This window comes from Anomaloglossus baeobatrachus, chromosome 8 (genome assembly GCF_048569485.1).
Source record: "Anomaloglossus baeobatrachus isolate aAnoBae1 chromosome 8, aAnoBae1.hap1, whole genome shotgun sequence".
Taxonomy (NCBI): Eukaryota; Metazoa; Chordata; class Amphibia; order Anura; family Aromobatidae; genus Anomaloglossus; species Anomaloglossus baeobatrachus.
Genome location: NC_134360.1, coordinates 247,439,531 through 247,459,216, shown reverse-complemented (window position 1 = coordinate 247,459,216; position 19,686 = coordinate 247,439,531). Strand labels below are relative to the sequence as shown.

At 46.5% G+C, this 19,686-nt stretch overlaps 1 protein-coding gene across 1 annotated transcript in view; it reads left to right on the top strand.

Moving 5' to 3' along the window:
- COL24A1 (collagen type XXIV alpha 1 chain) overlaps positions 1-19,686 on the top strand; it is a 382,434-nt gene that overhangs the window by 305,208 nt on the left and 57,540 nt on the right. Inside the window, exons 35-40 of the mRNA XM_075320523.1 lie at positions 417-470; positions 1,529-1,582; positions 8,825-8,932; positions 10,798-10,851; positions 16,148-16,255; positions 16,626-16,679. Coding sequence (XP_075176638.1) covers positions 417-470; positions 1,529-1,582; positions 8,825-8,932; positions 10,798-10,851; positions 16,148-16,255; positions 16,626-16,679 — 432 coding nt within the window. The remainder of the gene's footprint in view (positions 1-416; positions 471-1,528; positions 1,583-8,824; positions 8,933-10,797; positions 10,852-16,147; positions 16,256-16,625; positions 16,680-19,686) is intronic.

The following is a 19,686-nucleotide window of genomic DNA, read 5'->3' as shown; positions in this document are numbered from 1 at the left end:
CTGACATGACCACTGAGAACTGACATGACCACCGCCTCATTGAATATCATTGGTCTAAGTGCAATCTGACTTTTATCATGGAAACTAGTCATCTGCACAAGCTCCTAGAGGGATTCTGTCAGCACAAATAACTATTCAAACCAAGCACAGGTACCCGGTGCCCACTTGCCAGGAAGTGCCATTTACCTTCCCTCCAACTTTGCAGCTGTCTCCGACCCTTTATTCCTTGATTGACAGCTCTGGTGGAAAACAAGTAGGTGGAAAGGTGCACTGAATTGCTCGGCCATGCAAAGGCTGCACTGAGCTCCTGTGCTTGGTTTGAACAGTTATTTTGTGCAGACAGATTCTCTATTGTAATGCATGATTTTTATATCCTACTACATTTACATGCCATTGTTCATCTTTCTTGATTGCAGGGAGACATCGGTGCTATTGGTAACACAGGGGCAACAGGAGAGACAGGTGTACGGGTAAGTTCATTGTGGTTTGAAAGTTGCCCAATAAACTGCAATTAGAAGCCACAATTTCCCCGGGTGCACTAGATGAAACTTTCTATTAGCAGGCGCGAGCCGACTACCAGTCCCAGGCCACGGGTTTCACATCAGTACTCACAGATTTACCAATGGGGGCTCACTAGAGTCCAGACATTCAGATACAGCCAGAGCAGCCTTACCACAGGCTGTGTACTGGTCTCAGTGGGGTCTTGAAACCAATTGCCAGCTCCTCAGTAGGTGCTTGTCATGCTAGGTACCGGGGAGTACCAAGCGAATGGCGAAAGGGAAGGTAAGGGAAACCCTGTGTCTAGGGAAGGGGGAGATGGTGACCCCTGACCAAACCTACCGCTGGTCCCTGGGGTCCCTCACCACCCTAGATAGGTTTTGCACCTATGTTCAAAGCTGGATACCTGACCCTAGGTATCCGTAGCGCTGGACTCTAAATAAGGAACGGATGGGATGAGCTCTTAGTCAACCCCACTAAACACTATAGACAACACAAAAAGGACATACAGGGGGAAAATTTGTGAACTACTTATCTAAATATTACTTAGGTAGAAGTTCAGCCAGGTTTATAGCAATGATACCACAGAGGAGTACAAGCCACCTGCTTGCAACCAAGGCTTGAAAGAATTGAAAATATCACCCGCATCAGTCAAAGGAAACAAGGAGTATTTAATCACCAATATAATGCTGATGATCAGCAGCTGGGTAGAAGGCGAGCTCCTGCTGGTTCCAAAGGGGAGAGATAAATCCAGCAAGAAAGCTCCTATACCAATGAATACTGACAGCAGGAACAATGGAAAGTCAGGAAGCCAAACACTGTGACCTTCTATGGCCCGAAACCCCAAGACTGTGTGTCACCCATGCCAGTGCTAGGGGGCAACTCACTAGATACTTGTCGTTATATAGCCTCTTTTTTTTTTTTTCATATCACTTTGATTACTTGGTTGACGATTGTCGCAGAATTATTACATTTACGCCACTATGTCAATTTTTAACTTTTTCTTTCATTTTTTTTGTAAATGAAACAGGGAGGACCGGGTCCGGCTGGTGAAGACGGTGTTCAAGGAAAGGATGGCCCAAAGGTAACAGACCATTGATTCGCCACTAATTGACTGGGGTCACTCTAGTGGAAGCCCGCAATGAACCCACCCCTCAACAGTCACTAATATGCCGTCTAGCGAATTACAGTGGTATCAATGAGGGTCTCACTTTTGAAGTAAATTCCCAGTAACTAGAGTTGAGCAAATCGATTTTCAGGACCCAGGTCAGTTTTTCATGGCCGCTGGACAGGAAGTACTGCAAATGTATTTTTCTTTGTCGCTCCATTGGGAGACCCAGGCAATTGGGTGTATAGCTTCTGCCTCCGGAGGCCACACAAAGTATTACACTTAAAAAAGTGTAACCCCTCCCCTCTGCCTATACACCCTCCCGTGGATTACGGGCTCCTCAGTTTTATGCTTTGTGTGGAAGGAGGCACACATCCACTCATGCATTCTCATATTAGTTATGTCGGATGGAAGAATAGAGGGCCTCCACGGGGCCCCCGGCATGTTCCCTTCTCACCCCACTACGTCGGCGGTGTTGTTAAGGTTGAGGTACCCATTGTGGGTACAAAGGCCGGAGCCTCATGCCGTCTCCTTCACCATCCCTTAGCGGCTCTGGGAGAAGTGGGATCCTGAGCGGTCATCCATTTACTGGGACCGTGCTCCCTCCGCAGCCCCTGTGGGAATCAGCCGGACCGGAGTCTATTCAACCTCAGGGACCGGGCCCTGCAACTCTAAGGTACTCTGTGTCCCCATAGGGGACTGTGCAGGGAGCGCACCTTCTTCCCGGACGCTGCGGCAGCTGCTGAATTGAGAAGGCCGGCGGACTTCCGCGCCGACCGTGCCTGCTTGTCGGGCGCGGTCTCAAATTTAGTCCCCGGCTTCATCGCGGCCTAGTCGCAAAAATCCCGCCCCCGGGCCTGCCTGTCAGGGGTAAGGGCGGGATTACCGACCTGACGTCGGATGTGAGGGCTGGAGCATCCTGCATGTTTCCTCCCCCCTCACTGATCACTATGGAGACCCCAGATTCCCGCACTTTCCTGGCGCCGCCCACGGCTCCACTCCTCCCCTGAGAGCTCCGGCAGCCATTTTTTGGCATTCTGCCGGTGGAGGATTCTCAGTGAAGAGCTCTGCAGCTCCGGGGGACCTAAGGCAGGGAATCTGGAGGACACACACTCCGCTTTTTAGCGGTCGGTAAGCCACCCTGGTCACCCTGTGCTGGTCCCCCTAGGGTGCCGGAATAGATACGTATTTATATATATATTTCTGTTCGGTCGGGCTGTATACCCTTTTTTGCCCATATACCCTCAGTGATCATTCTCCTAGGAGACAACAGCATGTCGTCCACAAGGAGCAAAGCTGTTAAGGCACAGGGTTTTTTTGCGGCCTGTACCTCTTGTGGGGCTATGTTACCTGCGGGTTCCACCTACCCTCACTGTGAGCAATGCTCGACCCCTGTTTCGCTTGCTCAGCCGGAGCCTCGGTCACTAGTGGGCCCCTCGGCTCAGGTAGACCCCCCTGCTCCCCCTGTCCAGGCGGCAGGGACAGAGTTCGCCTCTTTTGCTGAGAAACTCTCTGAGTCACTTTCACAATCCATGGCTCAGTCTATGGACAAATGGTCTGCCAAGCTGTTAGAAGCTTTGCAGTCCAGACCGGTCCTTACACAGGCCCCGGCCCCTGTTGGATCGTCGCCTCCAGGCCCCTCTCGGTCCGCGCCGCAGCGCGCTCCCATGTTGGGCCCTAGGTCTCACGTGGAGGACTCCTGCCCGGACCACAGTCCTAGACAGGCTAAGCGGGCTCGCTGGGAATCTTCCCCGACTTCTTCACGCTGCTCGGGTTCCCAGCTTGAGGACTCTCTGGAGGACGAGGCGGACGTCGGAGCTCAGCCCTGACGTCGCCCTTAACCTTGATACACCTGAAGGGGACGCCTTAGGGTACCTTCACACTTAGCGATGCAGCAGCGATCCGACCAGCGATCTGACCTGGTCAGGATCGCTGCTGCATCGCTACATGGTCGCTGGTGAGCTGTCAAACAGGCAGATCTCACCAGCGACCAGTGAACAGCCCCCAGCCAGCAGCGACGTGCAAGCGACGCTGCGCTTGCACGGAGCTGCCGTCTGGAAGCTGCGGAGACTGGTAACTAAGGTAAACATCGGGTATGGTTACCCGATGTTTACGTTAGTTACCAGCGCACAGCTGTGTGTGCAGGGAGCAGGGAGCCGCGCACACTGAGCGCTGGCTCCTTGCTCTCCTACCATAGCTACAGTACACATCGGGTTAATTAACCCGATGTGTAATGCAGCTACATGTACAGAGAGCAGGGAGCCGCGCACACTGCTTAGCGCTGGCTCCTTGCTCTCCTAGCTGCTGTACACATCGGGTTAATTAACCCGATGTGTACAGCAGCTACATGTGCAGAGAGCCGGAGCCGGCAGCACAGGCAGCGTGAGAGCTGCAGAGGCTCGTAACTAAGGTAAATATCGGGTAACCACCTTGGTTACCCGATGTTTATCTTGGATACAGCTTACCTCAGCTGTCAGATGCCGGCTCCTGCTCCCTGCTCGCTTCATTTGTCGCTCTCTCGCTGTCACACACAGCGATCTGTGTGTCACAGCGGGAGAGCGGCTTTGAAGAAAACGAACCAGGGCTGTGTGTAACGAGCAGCGATCTCGCAGCAGGGGCCAGATCGCTGCTCATTGTCACACACAGCGAGATCGCTAATGAGGTCACTGCTGCGTCACAAAAAGCGTGACTCAGCAGCGATCTCGGCAGCGAGCTCGCTGTGTGTGAAGCACCCCTTAGTGAATGATCTTATCTCGTCCATCAACCAGGTGTTGGATCTCTCTCCCCCGCCTCCTCCTGTAGAGGAGTCGGCGTCTCAGCAGGAGAAACACCAGTTTAGGTTCCCCAAACGTACACGTAGTGCGTTTTTCGATCACTCTAACATCAGAGATGCTGTCCAGAAGCCCAGAGCGGTTCCGGACAAGCGCTTTACTAAGCGCCTCACTGACACGCGTTACCCCTTCCCATCTGAAGTCGTTAAGGGTTGGGCTCACTGTCCCAAGGTGGATCCTCCAGTCTCTAGATTGGCGGCTAGATCCGTGGTATCGGTTGCAGATGGCTCATCGCTAAAGGATGCCACTGACAGGCAGATAGAGCTTCTGGTGAAGTCCATCTATGAGGCCACGGGCGCGTCTTTTGCCCCGGCCTTTGCAGCCGTGTGGGCACTCCAAGCTATCTCAGCTTGTCTGGCTGAGATTAATGCTGTCACACGTAATTCTGCTCCGCAAGTTGCGTCTTTGACTTCTCAAGCGTCAGCTTTTTCTTCCTACGCCAGGAACGCAGTCCTAGACTCTGCTAGCCGTACAGCTGTGGCATCCGCTAACTCTGTGGCAGTCCGCAGGGCCATGTGGCTGCGCGAATGTAAGTGTAATACTTATATATGTTCTGAGGATTTCGATAGCGTAGGGCAATGACAATCAGAGACGAGTTCCTGGTACAAGATGTTTTATAATATGTAACCACGGTAGATACACAACGGAAAACACAGCAGTACAAATACACAAAATACCTTTCCGAAACGGAGCGAAGGGAATTCCCGGGGCCACGCACCGGACTCCCCCAGGGAGACCACCAGAGCGAACCCCTATACAGGGACTGTCCGGCAATCACCCCGGAAGGCCTAAATGCGCCGCAGCCGGGACACAAGGGGCAAGCGGTAAAAGTCCAGGAGTGTCCGTACGGAATGATTGTCCAGAGTGGTTACGAACCAGAGAGAACCGGGCAGAGTGCTGACCGAAGATGGCAGACGGAATCCGGGCACAGCTTAGAGAAACCGGGTAAGGTCCAGAGTCGGTCGGTCGGTAGTCTTTAGGAGGATCCAAAGGCAATCAGGATTAGCAGCAGCAAAGCAGGAGCACACAGCAAGCAGTATACTCAGGCACTGGACTAGGCTTAGAGGCGGCCTTTTAAGCAGCTGGACAGGAAGTAGGGCAACAGAACAGTAAACTCCATGTTAACCGAGGGCAAGCTCATTCAAAAGAGAACTGGAAAACCTGGAAACCTGACAGGAAGGCAGACTCGGCCTCCAAGAGGTTCTTAACCGGTTTGCCGTTTTCTGGCGACCGCTTGTTTGGCGAACGATTGGATGAGATTATTAAGGAATCCAAGGGAAAGGACTCCTCCTTACCCCAATCCAAACCTAAGAGACCTCAGCACCCCTAGCCGCATCCTCGGTCGGTGGCAGGCTCTCCCGCTTTGGCGACGCCTGGTGGCCACATGTTCAAGACCGATGGGTGAGAGACATCCTGTCTCACGGTTACAGGATAGAGTTCAGCTCTCGTCCTGCGGCTCGTTTCTTCAGAACCTCTCCGCCCCCCGCTCAGGCCGACGCACTTTTTCAGGCAGTGGACGCTCTGAAGACAGAAGGAGTTGTGATCCCCGTTCCCCTTCAGGAACGTGGTCGCGGCTTTTACTCCAACTTGTTCGTGGTGCCAAAAAAGGACGGATCATTCCGTCCCGTTCTGGACCTCAAACTACTCAACAGACATGTGAGAACCAGACGGTTTCGGATGGAATCTCTCCGCTCGGTCATCGCCTCGATGTCACAAGGAGACTTCCTAGCATCGATCGACATCAAGGATGCTTATCTCCACGTGCCGATCGCACCCGAGCATCAACGCTTCTTGCGTTTCGCCATCGGGGACGAACACCTTCAGTTCGTGGCATTGCCTTTCGGCCTGGCGACAGCCCCACGGGTTTTCACCAAAGTCATGGCATCCGTTGTGGCGGTCCTACACTCTCAGGGCCACTCGGTGATTTCCTACTTAGACGATCTCCTAGTCAGGGCCTCTTCTCGGGTGGCGTGTCAACACAGCCTTACCGTCGCTCTGGCGACTCTCCAGCAGTTCGGGTGGATCATCAACTTCCCGAAATCCAAGTTGACACCGACACAATCACTGACTTACCTCGGGATGGAGTTTCATACACAGTCAGCGGTAGTCAAGCTACCGCGGGACAAACAGCTTTCTCTGCAGGCAGGGGTGCAATCTCTTCTTCGGGGTCAGTGACACCCCTTAAGGCGCCTCATGCACTTCCTGGGGAAGATGGTGGCAGCTATAGAGGCAGTGCCGTTCGCGCAATTCCATCTGCGGCCACTCCAATGGGACATTCTCCGCAAATGGGACAGGAGGTCGGCTTCCCTCGACAGGAAAGTCTCTCTTTCCCTTGCAACCAAGACGTCTCTTCAGTGGTGGCTCCTTCCCAATTCTCTATCGCAGGGAAAATCCTTCCTACCCCCAACCTGGGCTGTGGTCACCACGGACGCGAGCCTGTCAGGGTGGGGAGCGGTTTTTCTCCACCACAGGGCTCAGGGAACCTGGACTCCGATAGAGTCTTCCCTTCAGATCAATGTTCTGGAGATAAGGGCAGTGTATCTAGCCCTATTGGCTTTCCATCGGTGGCTGGAGGGCAGGCAGATCCGTATCCAGTCGGACAACGCCACTGCCGTCGCATACATCAACCACCAAGGCGGCACTCGCAGTCGTCAAGCCTTCCAGGAAGTCCGGCAGATTCTGCAGTGGGTGGAAGCCACAGCCTCCACCATCTCCGCAGTTCACATCCCGGGCGTAGAAAACTGGGAAGCAGATTTTCTCAGACTTGCTGTCACAAGGACCGTTTTTCCATCTGAATTCTGTGGCCCTCAACCATGAGACAGGCCAGGAAGCCAACGTCCGCCAAGATCTATTACAGGTCTTGGCAAATCTTCTTATCCTGGTGCTCTGATAATGGTTTTACTCCATGGCCGTTTGCCTTACCCACTTTTCTTTCATTCCTTCAATCCGGAATGGACAAGGGTTTGTCACTCGGCTCTCTCAAGGGCCAAGTATCGGCGCTCTCCGTATTTTTTCAAAAGCGCCTAGCCAGGCTTCCGCAGGTCCGCACGTTCCTGCAGGGAGTTTGCCACATAGTCCCACCTTACAAAGGTCCGCTGGAACCCTGGGATCTTAACAGGGTGCTAACGGCTCTTCAGAAACCACCTTTCGAGCCGCTGCGGGATGTCTCTTTATCACGTCTTTCGAAGAAGGTGGCATTTCTAGTGGCAGTTACATCACTCCGGAGAGTGTCTGAGCTTGCAGCGCTGTCATGCAAAGCCCCCTTCCTGGTGTTTCACCAGAATAAGGTGGTTCTGCGTCCGGTCCCGGATTTTCTCCCTAAGGTGGTATCTCTTTTTCATCTCAATCAGGATATCTCCTTGCCTTCATTTTGCCCTAATCCAATTCACCAATGTGAAAAGGATTTGCACTCTTTGGATCTAGTGAGAGCACTCCGGCTCTACGTGTCTCGCACGGCGCCCCTGCGTCGTTCAGATGCGCTCTTTGTCCTTGTCGCTGGCCAGCGTAAGGGTTCGCAGGCCTCCAAGTCAACCTTGGCTCGGTGGATCAAGGAACCGATTCTCGAAGCCTACCGTTCTTCTGGGCTTCCGCTTCCTTCAGGGCTGAAAGCCCATTCTACCAGAGCCGTGGGTGCGTCCTGGGCATTGCGGCACCGGGCTACGGCTCAGCAGGTGTGTCAGGCAGCTACGTGGTCTAGTCTGCACACTTTCACGAAACACTATCAAGTGCATGCCTATGCTTCGGCAGACGCCAGTCTAGGTAGGCGAGTCCTTCAGGCGGCGGTTGCTCACCTGTAAGAGGGGGCCGTTTCGGCTCTTTTTATTGAGGTATTCTTTTACCCACCCAGGGACTGCTCTTGGACGTCCCAATTGTCTGGGTCTCCCAATGGAGCGACAAAGAAGAAGGGAATTTTGTTTACTTACCGTAAATTCCTTTTCTTCTAGCTCCTATTGGGAGACCCAGCACCCGCCCCTGTACCCTTCGGGCTGGTTGTTCTTTGGTGTACACATGTTGTTCATGTTGAATTGTTCTTTTGGTTCATGGTTTTCAGTTCTCCGAACATCCTTCGGATTGAATTTACCCTAGACCAATTTATAAGTTTTCTCCTTCCTGTTTTTGCACCAAAACTGAGGAGCCCGTGATCCACGGGAGGGTGTATAGCAGAGGGGAGGGGTTACACTTTTTTAAGTGTAATACTTTGTGTGGCCTCCGGAGGCAGAAGCTATACACCCAATTGTCTGGGTCTCCCAATAGGAGCTAGAAGAAAAGGAATTTACGGTAAGTAAACAAAATTCCCTTCGTTCTGCTCAACTAGAAACCATTATTTTATATGTCTCTTTTATTCTGCAAAAATATTCCTAATTTTTATATAAAAATGTTTTTTAAGGGTGAACCTGGTGATCCTGGTCTTCAAGGAGAAAACGGAGAAAAGGGGGATGGAGGAATATCGGGCACCCAGGGATCCGGCGGACAACCGGGCAGATTGGGATTATCGGTACGATCCCTTTATTTCTGTATCTAAATAATACAAGCTTGTTTTTGTTTTGTTTTTTTTCAGTGACAAAACTGAAGATAACAAATGAAATCAGTGAAGGGAATGTTCGCCATTGAACACTATTTTATTAGAATTGTTTTTTAAATCTTGAGCTGAATAATTTAGTATCATATCTGATTTTGGCTTCAGATCTTCATTTCTCTGACACAGATAAAGAGTTAAGGCCGTTTTACACGCTGCAATATCTGTACCGATATCGCTAGCGTGCGTACCCACCCCCATCGTTTGTGCGTCCCGGGCAAATCGCTGCCCGTGGCGCACAAAATCGTGCGTACCCGTCACACATTCTTACCTGCCTAGCGACGTCGCTGTGACCGGCGAACCGGCTCCTTTCTAAGGGGGAGGTTCGTGCGGCGTCACAGCAACGTCACTAAGCGGCCACCCAATCCAAGCGGAGGGGCGGAGATGAGCGGGACTAACATCCCGCCCACCTTCTTCCTTCCTCATTGCGGGCAGCCGCAGGTAAGGTGAGGTTCCTCATTCCTGCGGTGTCACACGTAGCGATGTGTGCTGCCGCAGGAACGAGGAACAATCTGCATCCTGAAAAAGCAACAATAATTGGGAATGGGGGGGATGTCACCGATGAGCGATTTTTAACGATTTTGCGATGATTCAAAATCGCTCATAGGTGTTACACGCTACAACATCGCTAACGCGGCCGGATGTGCGTCACAAATTCCGTGACCCCAATGACATCGCATTAGCGATGTCGTAGCGTGTCAAGCGGCCTTAAGAGGATACAATTGTGTCTGCCTGCAGTCACCACTAGGGGGAGCACACTGCAAACTCATTATACTTTGGACTCAATAATAAAGCGGCCCCTAGTGGAGGCTGCAAAAAGTATTAGTTCCATTTAGGGAGCTTGGATCTTTGTAGCAGGAAAAAAAAACAGTGCTCTGATGTCGCACAGAGTTTTGCACAAACTTCGCGACTGTCAGAGCGGCGGCAGGCTCTGTTCACACTCAACTCAATGGTTTCTCTGGTGTCTGGGATCAACACAAGCAGACTCGGGCATTGACCTGCTGTGTGCGGATTCATAGGCAGGCTAGCAAGAGTTCACCTCTGCTGGTCTGCTGCTCTTTTGATCACATGTTGTGGGGAGGCCTATCACATCTGATCCCCTCCTATTTATGCTGGTTGAATCCTTCCACCCATGCCAGCATTAATTTTTTTTTTGTTGGTCTTTGAGATGTGGTGTCCCAGACTCTGAAAGTTGTGCTGATTGCTTGGTGTGGTAGTAGAGTTTACCCCATTGCTTTTAGTTCCTTCCCTCCTGCTCTTGTTTTTCCTCCTGAATCTCTTATTGTTTTTATCTTTGTGTGTGCATGCTATGGGACAGAGTTTTGCTTTTCCATTCTGTCTTTATCTGTAGGTTTCATCATACTCCTGTCCTGTCCCGTCCCTCTCAGGGGGAGGGGGAATCAGATCAGGACTGGTCAGAAGCAGGGCAAGGAAGGAGACTCGGACCTCTCCACCATTAAGAGTATCCTGAGATGAGGGATAGCATGGAGTCTCCTAGCTTGAGGGACAGCTTAGGAGAACTGGGTCCCCGCTATCCCCTAGTCATCGTGACATCTGATTGTTGGACCTGTTGGAAACTGCTTTTATTATTATATAGATTAATTTTTGGTAAAGTAAACTTCTATTTTATAATCAGAACTGGAACGTAACATGTATTAAATAAGCTTGTCTTTGGCGCTATTTTTGTTTTTTTAACTGTGCAAAGCTTACCACTGAATAGTACCTTTTTATGTGAATACTGTATATTGCTTACAATTGTCATTAGTTTTTACTTTATCTAACAGGGACCAGAGGGCAAACAAGGAAATCAAGGTCAAAGGGGTCGTCCTGGCAAGAAGGTGAGTGCCAGGCACCGTTACACTCCTTAGTCCAATGATCCGCACCTATACCATTCACATGGCACACACCTCATATTACACATCTGATACAGCGTCCCTAGGTATCTCACAAGCATTTTAAAGAGAACCAATCACCAGGATTTTCGTATACAAGCTAAAGCCAGCGCTATACTGGCACTATCAGGCTGAGTCTATACATACAGTGCTATACTGGCACTATCAGGCTGAGTCTATACATACAGCGCTATACTGGCACTATCAGGCTGATTCTATACATACAGTGCTATACTGGCGCTATCAGGCTGATTCTATACATACAGTGCTGTACTGGCACTATCAGGCTGATTCTATACATACAGTGCTATACTGGTACTATCAGACTGATTCTATACATACAGTGCTATACTGGCACTATCAGACTGATTCTATACATACAGTGTTATACTGGCACTATCAGGCTGAGTCTATACATACAGTGCTATACTGGCACTATCAGGCTGATTCTATACATACAGTGCTATACTGGCACTATCAGGCTGATTCTATACATACAGTGCTATACTGGCACTATCAGACTGATTCTATACATACAGTGCTATACTGGCACTATCAGGCTGATTCTATACATACAGTGCTATACTGGCACTATCAGGCTGAGTCTATACATACAGTGCTATACTGGCACTATCAGGCTGATTCTATACATACAGTGCTATACTGGCACTATCAGGCTGAGTCTATACATACAGTGCTATACTGGTACTATCAGACTGATTCTATACATACAGTGCTATACTGGAGCTATCAGGCTGATTCTATACATACAGTGCTATACTGGCACTATCAGGCTGATTCTATACATACAGTAATATACTGGCACTATCAGACTGATTCTATACATACAGTGCTATACTGGCACTATCAGGCTGATTCTATACATACAGTGCTATACTGGCACTATCAGGCTGATTCTATACATACAGTGCTATACTGGCACTATCAGGCTGATTCTATACATACAGTGCTATACTGGCACTATCAGACTGATTCTATACATACAGTGCTATACTGGCACTATCAGACTGATTCTATACATACAGTGCTATACTGGCACTATCAGGCTGATTCTATACATACAGTGCTATACTGGCACTATCAGACTGATTCTATACATACAGTGCTATACTGGCACTATCAGACTGATTCTATACATACAGTGCTATACTGGCACTATCAGGCTGACTCTATACATACAGTGCTATACTGGCACTATCAGGCTGATTCTATACATACAGTGCTATACTGGCACTATCAGGCTGATTCTATACATACAGTGCTATACTGGCACTATCAGGCTTATTCTATACATACAGTGCTATACTGACACTATCAGGCTGATTCTATACATACAGTGCTATACTGGCACTATCAGACTGATTCTATACATACAGTGCTATACTGGCGCTATCAGGCTGGTTCTATACATACAGTGCAATACTGGCGCTATCAGGCTGATTCTATACATACAGTGCTATACTGGCACTATCAGGCTGATTCTATACATACAGTGCTATACTGGCACTATCAGACTGATTCTATACATACAGTGCTATACTGGCGCTATCAGGCTGATTCTATACATGCAGTGCTATACTGGCACTATCAGGCTGAGTCTATACATACAGCGCTATACTGGCACTATCAGGCTTATTCTATACATACAGTGCTATACTGGCACTATCAGGCTGAGTCTATACATACAGCGCTATAGTGGCACTATCAGACTGATTCTATACATACAGTGCTATACTGGCACTATCAGACTGATTCTATACATACAGTGCTATACTGGCACTATCAGGCTGGTTCTATACATACAGTGCTATACTGGCACTATCAGACTGATTCTATACATACAGTGCTATACTGGCACTATCAGGCTGGTTCTATACATACAGTGCTATACTGGCACTATCAGACTGATTCTATACATACAGTGCTATACTGGCGCTATCAGGCTGATTCTATACATGCAGTGCTATACTGGCGCTATCAGGCTGATTATCTACATACCATTAGTGGTCAGTTCGGATTTTTAGGCTTTCAAATCCAACAAAGTAAAGTTTAAAAAAATCGGCAGCTGCAATGGAGCAGATAATATCTGGGTGAGTATTCATACGGATTCCCGCCCTCCTTTCTGTTGTTCCTCCCTCTCTCTGTTCTCTACGATAATTTTACTATTCACTAATTTCTTCACTAAGATGGCGTCGGAGTTGGCGCCTGCGCATAGTGCTTATCTCTAGCGCCATCTTTGTGAAGATCGTGTTCCCCACTGCTATTCTATTCTTGCGGCGGAGAGAGCGGCGCATGCACCGTTGCTTCTTCTGCTCCTGTTGTGACCGCGGAAGCGCGCGCGGTCACAACAGAAGTGGAGACTGCCCCCTGAAACAGCTGATTGTACGACGCGACAGACTGGACAAACAAGCCAACAGCAGCGTGCTAGCGACATCTGCACCGGATCACATGGCACTGGGTCAGGTGAGGTAAGTTCACAATGGACTCCCCTAGCCCCGTGACGTCAGTGCCGCTGTGCTGGCAAGGTGTCCTCTTCTGCAGCTAATCGGGTCCTCCAATCAGCTGTTCTCCACTTCTGTTGTGACCGCACGCTCCCGCGGTCACAACGAGAGCAGAAGATGCAAGGTCGCATGCACCGCTCTCTCAGCCTCAAGAATAGAATAGCAGAGGGTAACACGATCTTCACAAAGATGGCGCCGGAAATAAGTGCTATGCGCAGGCGCCAACTCAGACTCCATCTTAGTGACGAAATTAGTGAATAGTAAAATTAGTATAGAGAACAGAGAGGGGGAGGAACAACAGGCAGGGGAGCGGGAATCCATATGAATACCCACCCAGATATTATCTGCTCCGTTGCAGCTGTCACTCAACGCTGCTGCCGATTTTTTAAACTTTACTTTGTTGGATTTGAAATCCTAAACATCCGAGCTGACCACTAATGCTATGTAGAGAACCAGCCTGATAGTGCCAGTATAGCACTGTATATATAGAATCAGCCTGATAGCGCCAGTATAGCACTGTATGTATAGACTCAGCCTGATAGCGCCAGTATAGCACTGTATGTATAGAATCAGCCTGATAGCGCCAGTATAGCATTGTATGTATAGACTCAGCCTGATAGTGCCAGTATAGCCCTGTATGTATAGAATCAGCCTGATAGTGCCGGTATAGCACTGTATGTATAGAGTCAGCCTGATAGCGCCAGTATAGCACTGTATGTATAGAATCAGCGTGATAGTGCCAGTATAGCACTGTATGTATAGAATCAGCCTGATAGCGCCAGTATAGCACTGTATGTATAGAATCAGCCTGATAGTGCCAGTATAGCACTGTATGTATAGAATCAGCCTGATAGTGCCAGTATAGCACTGTATGTATAGAATCAGCCTGATAGTGGCAGTATAGCACTGTATGTATAGAATCAGCCTGATAGCGCCAGTATAGCACTGTATGTATAGAATCAGCCTGATAGTGCCAGTATAGCACTGTATGTATAGACTCAGCCTGATAGTGCCAGTATAGCCCTGTATGTATAGAATCAGCCTGATAGTGCCAATATAGCACTGTATGTATAGAATCAGCCTGATAGTGCCAGTATAGCACTGTATGTATAGACTCAGCCTGATAGTGCCAGTATAGCCCTGTATGTATAGAATCAGCCTGATAGCGCCAATATAGCACTGTATGTATAGAATCAGCCTGATAGCGCCAGTATAGCACTGTATGTATAGACTCAGCCTGATAGTGCCAGTATAGCCCTGTATGTATAGAATCAGCCTGATAGTGCCAATATAGCACTGTATGTATAGAATCAGCCTGATAGTGCCAATATAGCACTGTATGTATAGAATCAGCCTGATAGTGCCAATATAGCACTGTATGTATAGAATCAGCCTGATAGCGCCAGTATAGCACTGTATGTATAGACTCAGCCTGATAGTGCCAGTATAGCCCTGTATGTATAGAATCAGCCTGATAGTGCCAATATAGCACTGTATGTATAGAATCAGCCTGATAGTGCCAGTATAGCACTGTATGTATAGAATCAGCCTGATAGTGCCAGTATAGCACTGTATGTATAGAATCAGCCTGATAGCGCCAGTATAGCACTGTATGTATAGAATCAGCCTGATAGTGCCAGTATAGCACTGTATGTATCGAATCAGCTTGATAGTGCCAGTATAGCACTGTATGTATAGAATCAGCCTGATAGTGCCAGTATAGCACTGTATATATAGAATCAGCCTGATAGTGCCAGTATAGCACTGGCTTTAGCTTCTATACGAATATCCTGATGACTGGTGCCCTTTAAAGGGACTATTCCAAACATTTATAACCTATCCACAGGGTAGATGATAAATCTATGAACGCTGGGGTCTCGCTGCTGGAAATGCCACCAAATAACAATGGGAATAAAGCAGTAGTGATCATCACTCTACCGGAAAAAAAGGGCTCCCATTCTCTTAATTGGTGGGGGTTAATTATACATTATTATCATTTGCTTTGGTCAGCCTGAGTAAACAGGCATCCAAATGACCACCCGACTGGTCAAAGTTCACCGATCGGCGATTCTATCGTGACGCTGGTCAGTCCATGTAATAGGTAAATTCTGTTAACACTATCAGTGCAAGACTTTGCTATTCTGTCAAATGTAATGAAACCCATAATAAAGCACAAAGGATTCCGTGAACGGGGCCAGCTGGTTTCTATTTGGGACCAATTTGACGGATCTGGTTTCTGTTATAAACAGAAGCCATGATGCCAATGTGAACATAGCCTTAAAGAGAGGTTCATTCAAGAACAACATGTATTGCCTAACCACTGAATAAGTGATTGCTAGGCGTCCGACTGCTTATACGCTCACCACTTCTGAGCATAGGGGCCCATGGGAATGAAGAGAGGCTGACCCATCATTTGTTTTCTTACTGAAGTCACTTTTTTTTTTCATGTGATATCCGTTGTGTTTTTTGGCACCATTCTGGGGAATGGGTGGGGGGGACTGGAGTAAATTTGTGCAGAAAAATTGCAACTTTTTAAAAATTCAATCTCTGGGTCCGTTAGTGCACATATGTGACTTCTGCGTGTATGGACAGTGAATGGAGCGGTGGCCGGGCGCACAAGTTGTAGCCCGAATGATCTAATTATTTTTGCATGTCAATGTCTAAGAAATCTAAATTTATTAAAAACCCGCCAAAACCTAATTCTTGAAATGTCCCAACAGGGAGACAAGGGTCAGACTGGGCCGGTTGGAGAGACTGGAAGTATAGGTGACAGAGGAATGTCAGGAGAATCAGGACCGAAAGGATCACGGGGCACGAGAGGACCACTGGTGGGTGTTTCCGAATGTGGAAGGAATAAAGCACCATCTTCACGTAATCAGATGTAACAGAACAACGTACAACTAAAAACATAAAACCGTCTGTGTTTGTTTGTGTCTACGGTATAAACGCTGTGTTCAGATCAAAGGACGGTAATTATGAGAGCCAAAGAAGACATTCTTCTTCATAATTCCAGGGGGCAAATCTCCGAGAGCGGCTCCTATCTCACCACATAGTCATGCAGGAAGATATCCTATTTACTTCAAGTGGGATAAATAAAGCAAGCCTTTGATAATCAGATGCCCAATTATCAAGAACGCAACGAGGCAGGAAGCTTTGTGCCATATGTAAAGTAATTGTGATTTGCTTGTATTTGGACAGGGGCATTTAGGAGCCATGGGACCAGAAGGAGAGCCTGGAATCCCAGGATATGGGGTATGGCGTTATACCAATTTTCAACTTTTTTTTTATTTTGATTCCTCTTTAATGATAATATTTCCTTTTGCATTGTATAAGAAAGGGTAATTATCTCATTTAATACGGTGGAAAAGATGGGGGAAGGTCTCTACCTGATAAGATCTGCTGAGCCTTCAACTTTCAGAAAAATTATCCTGCATTGCTCCTTTTTTACAAAATATGTTTTCCCTTTAACATAAAATACCTCTTAGGTGATAAATGTGTGATCGCTGGGGGCCTGATCACTGGGACCCCTACTGATTACAACAGCGGGAATCCCAAAGTCCCCTTGTGTCAGTGGCATAGTACTGAGCATGTGCGACCAACACTCCTCCACAGGAGCACATGCTCACTACATCTACATTTACAAAAGGGACTTTACCCCACTCTCCCATATTGCAGGCACCTTTGTCTACCTGCAGGGTAGGCAGTTAAATAGCATGATCGCTGGTGAGCGTGCATCAGTTCCCATTGGCCTCAACGCTACGTGATCACCAATATGATTTCATGTCATCCAACCGCCATCTTTGTCCTGTTGTAAGGGGTAGTATCTGCTGGAGCTTCATTAGAGAACATTATTTTCACTAAATATTGCCATACTTTGGTATAAGCAATCAAATGATCACAGGTTCAAGTTCTCTAAGGGTAAGTTATGAAATCTAAAAAAAATGCTTTAAAATAATTAAATAAATAAATGAATGAATAAAATAACATTTTTATATATATATATATATATATATATATATATATATATATATATATATATATATATATAAAAACAATGAATCACTCCCTTTTTCACCATAAGAAAATCAAATGTTGCATTGCTGCGATTCTAAAAGTTAAACCTGTCAAAATATTAAATTAATTAACCCGATGAAGAGAGAGAAAAAGAAAATGGAACTCCTCTAAAATTAAAAACTATGAAAATTTGGCATTTTTTGGCCGAAATCATACAGATCTGGAGAATCATGTTGCAAAGTCGTTCTTAGAGCGCAAGGGACGCCGCAAAAACAAAGTCTCGAAAAACAAGTGCGGAATTGCTTTTTTTGTTTTTGCTACTTCTCAGGATTTGGATTTTTTTTCCGTTTTCCAATATGTTGAATCGTATAATGAATGGTGTCATTCAAAACGACAACTTGTCCTGCAGTAAAGCAAGTCCTTACCGTATATTGGTATATTGACGGAAAAAATGTAAAAGTTTTGGCTTTTAGAAGGAAAAGAGAAAAAAAATTTAAAGCGCAAAAAAATCTGAAAATCACCGATTGTGAAGAGGTTGAGATCAAGGCAGATTGCTGTCCAGTTGATGCAATAGACACTTAAAAATTATTTTAGTGCAATATTTCGTTCTGTACATGATGATTGATGCTTGTTTGGGGTCCCAGAATGGGAAGACTTCCACTTAAAGTGCCTTCTGGGTTTTGTAGTGCTATCGGCAGCTTCATAGGACTTTTCACTGGAGCAACCAACCAAGTAACTGTTGATTGTCTTTAATACATTTATTTAAGATTTTAACTTTCTAAATATTGGACTAATTTCTATTCATAATCAAAAACAAACAGGAATCCGAGTATATTGTATCAATTATTTATTTTTTATTTTGCAAAAAATTCTTAATTTTAGGATTTTTTTGCAAAATAAAAAATAAATAATTGATACAATATACTCGGATTCCTGTTTATTTTTTATTTTATATTCGTTTGAGTTAAGGTATCACAAATATTATGGTGGAAAATATAGGAATTTTTTTGATATGCATTTAATTTCTATTCATGTTATATCATTGTATTTATTTGTTTTGGTGTTTTTAGTTCTAATCGTTCACTTTGTAGTTTTTCTAAATGTCAATGCAATGATTTCCAGAACACGTTTTGGCATTTTCATACATCATATTGAAAATTGCTGCCTTTTACTCTCAAGGTTAAATATTTAAGCCCATTATTTGTTTTTTTTATTTTATTTTGTGGTCACTTTTCTTTTTTTTTTGGTTTGTGATATTCGTTGCAGTTTTGGCTTTTTTTTTTTTTTGCCCCTAATTCATCAAAATGATGCACGCGGGTTATGAACTTTATGCATAGTCATAAAAATATATATCTTTAACCTTTTTTGAAAGTTTTTTTTAAAGCAAAAAGTCTCAAACTTAGCAAAATTATGCAAAAATGGCTCAAAAAATATACTGGAATATATAAAATCACATTTGCACAAAAAAAGAAGCAACTTTTTGAAAAGTCGCAAATGATGAATTGAGAAAAAACATATGGAAACCCCATCCACAAAGAAAAACTGAAAAAGAAGAAAGATGTATATATAAAAAAGGCGCAGATTAAAAGGAGTATAAGGTGCAAATAATGTAAAACCAAAAACTAGATATAAAAAAAGCACATGTAATAATTAATTGGCTGGCGCACGTTTGCACAAAAAAGAAGCGACTTTTCGAAAAGACGCAAATGATGAATTGAGCAAACACTTCTGGAAACTCCAAACCCAGCCACAATGGAAAACTAAAAAGATGAACATATAAGGCTGCTTTCACAGTACGTTTTTTTTAAACATGCGTCATGAACGTATTTTTAACGCAAAAACGGATCCAGTGCAAATGCGTTTTCATTTCAATGCATTTGCAATGGACTCGCGTCAACATGCGTTCACCTGCGTTTGCGTGCGTTTATAGTGAGGATCCAGCGACTTGCAGTTTTTTAACATTTTTCAAAAATGCTACTTGTAGCGTTTTTGAGCTGCGTCCAAATACTGTAAATTGCTGGATCCTGACTATACTGCACGCAAACGCAGGTGAATGCTGGCATGCTGATAGACAGAATCCTGCTTGCTCTACTGAGCATGCCCAGAAACCAGCCTCGCGTGATCAGTCTCTCCTCCCCCCTCCCTCTCTTCTCCTCCCTCTCCCTCTCCTCTCTCTCCCCCGCCTGAGAGCTGCGGACACTCGTAACCAAGGTAAATATCGGGTACTCAAGCAAAGCGCTTCTCT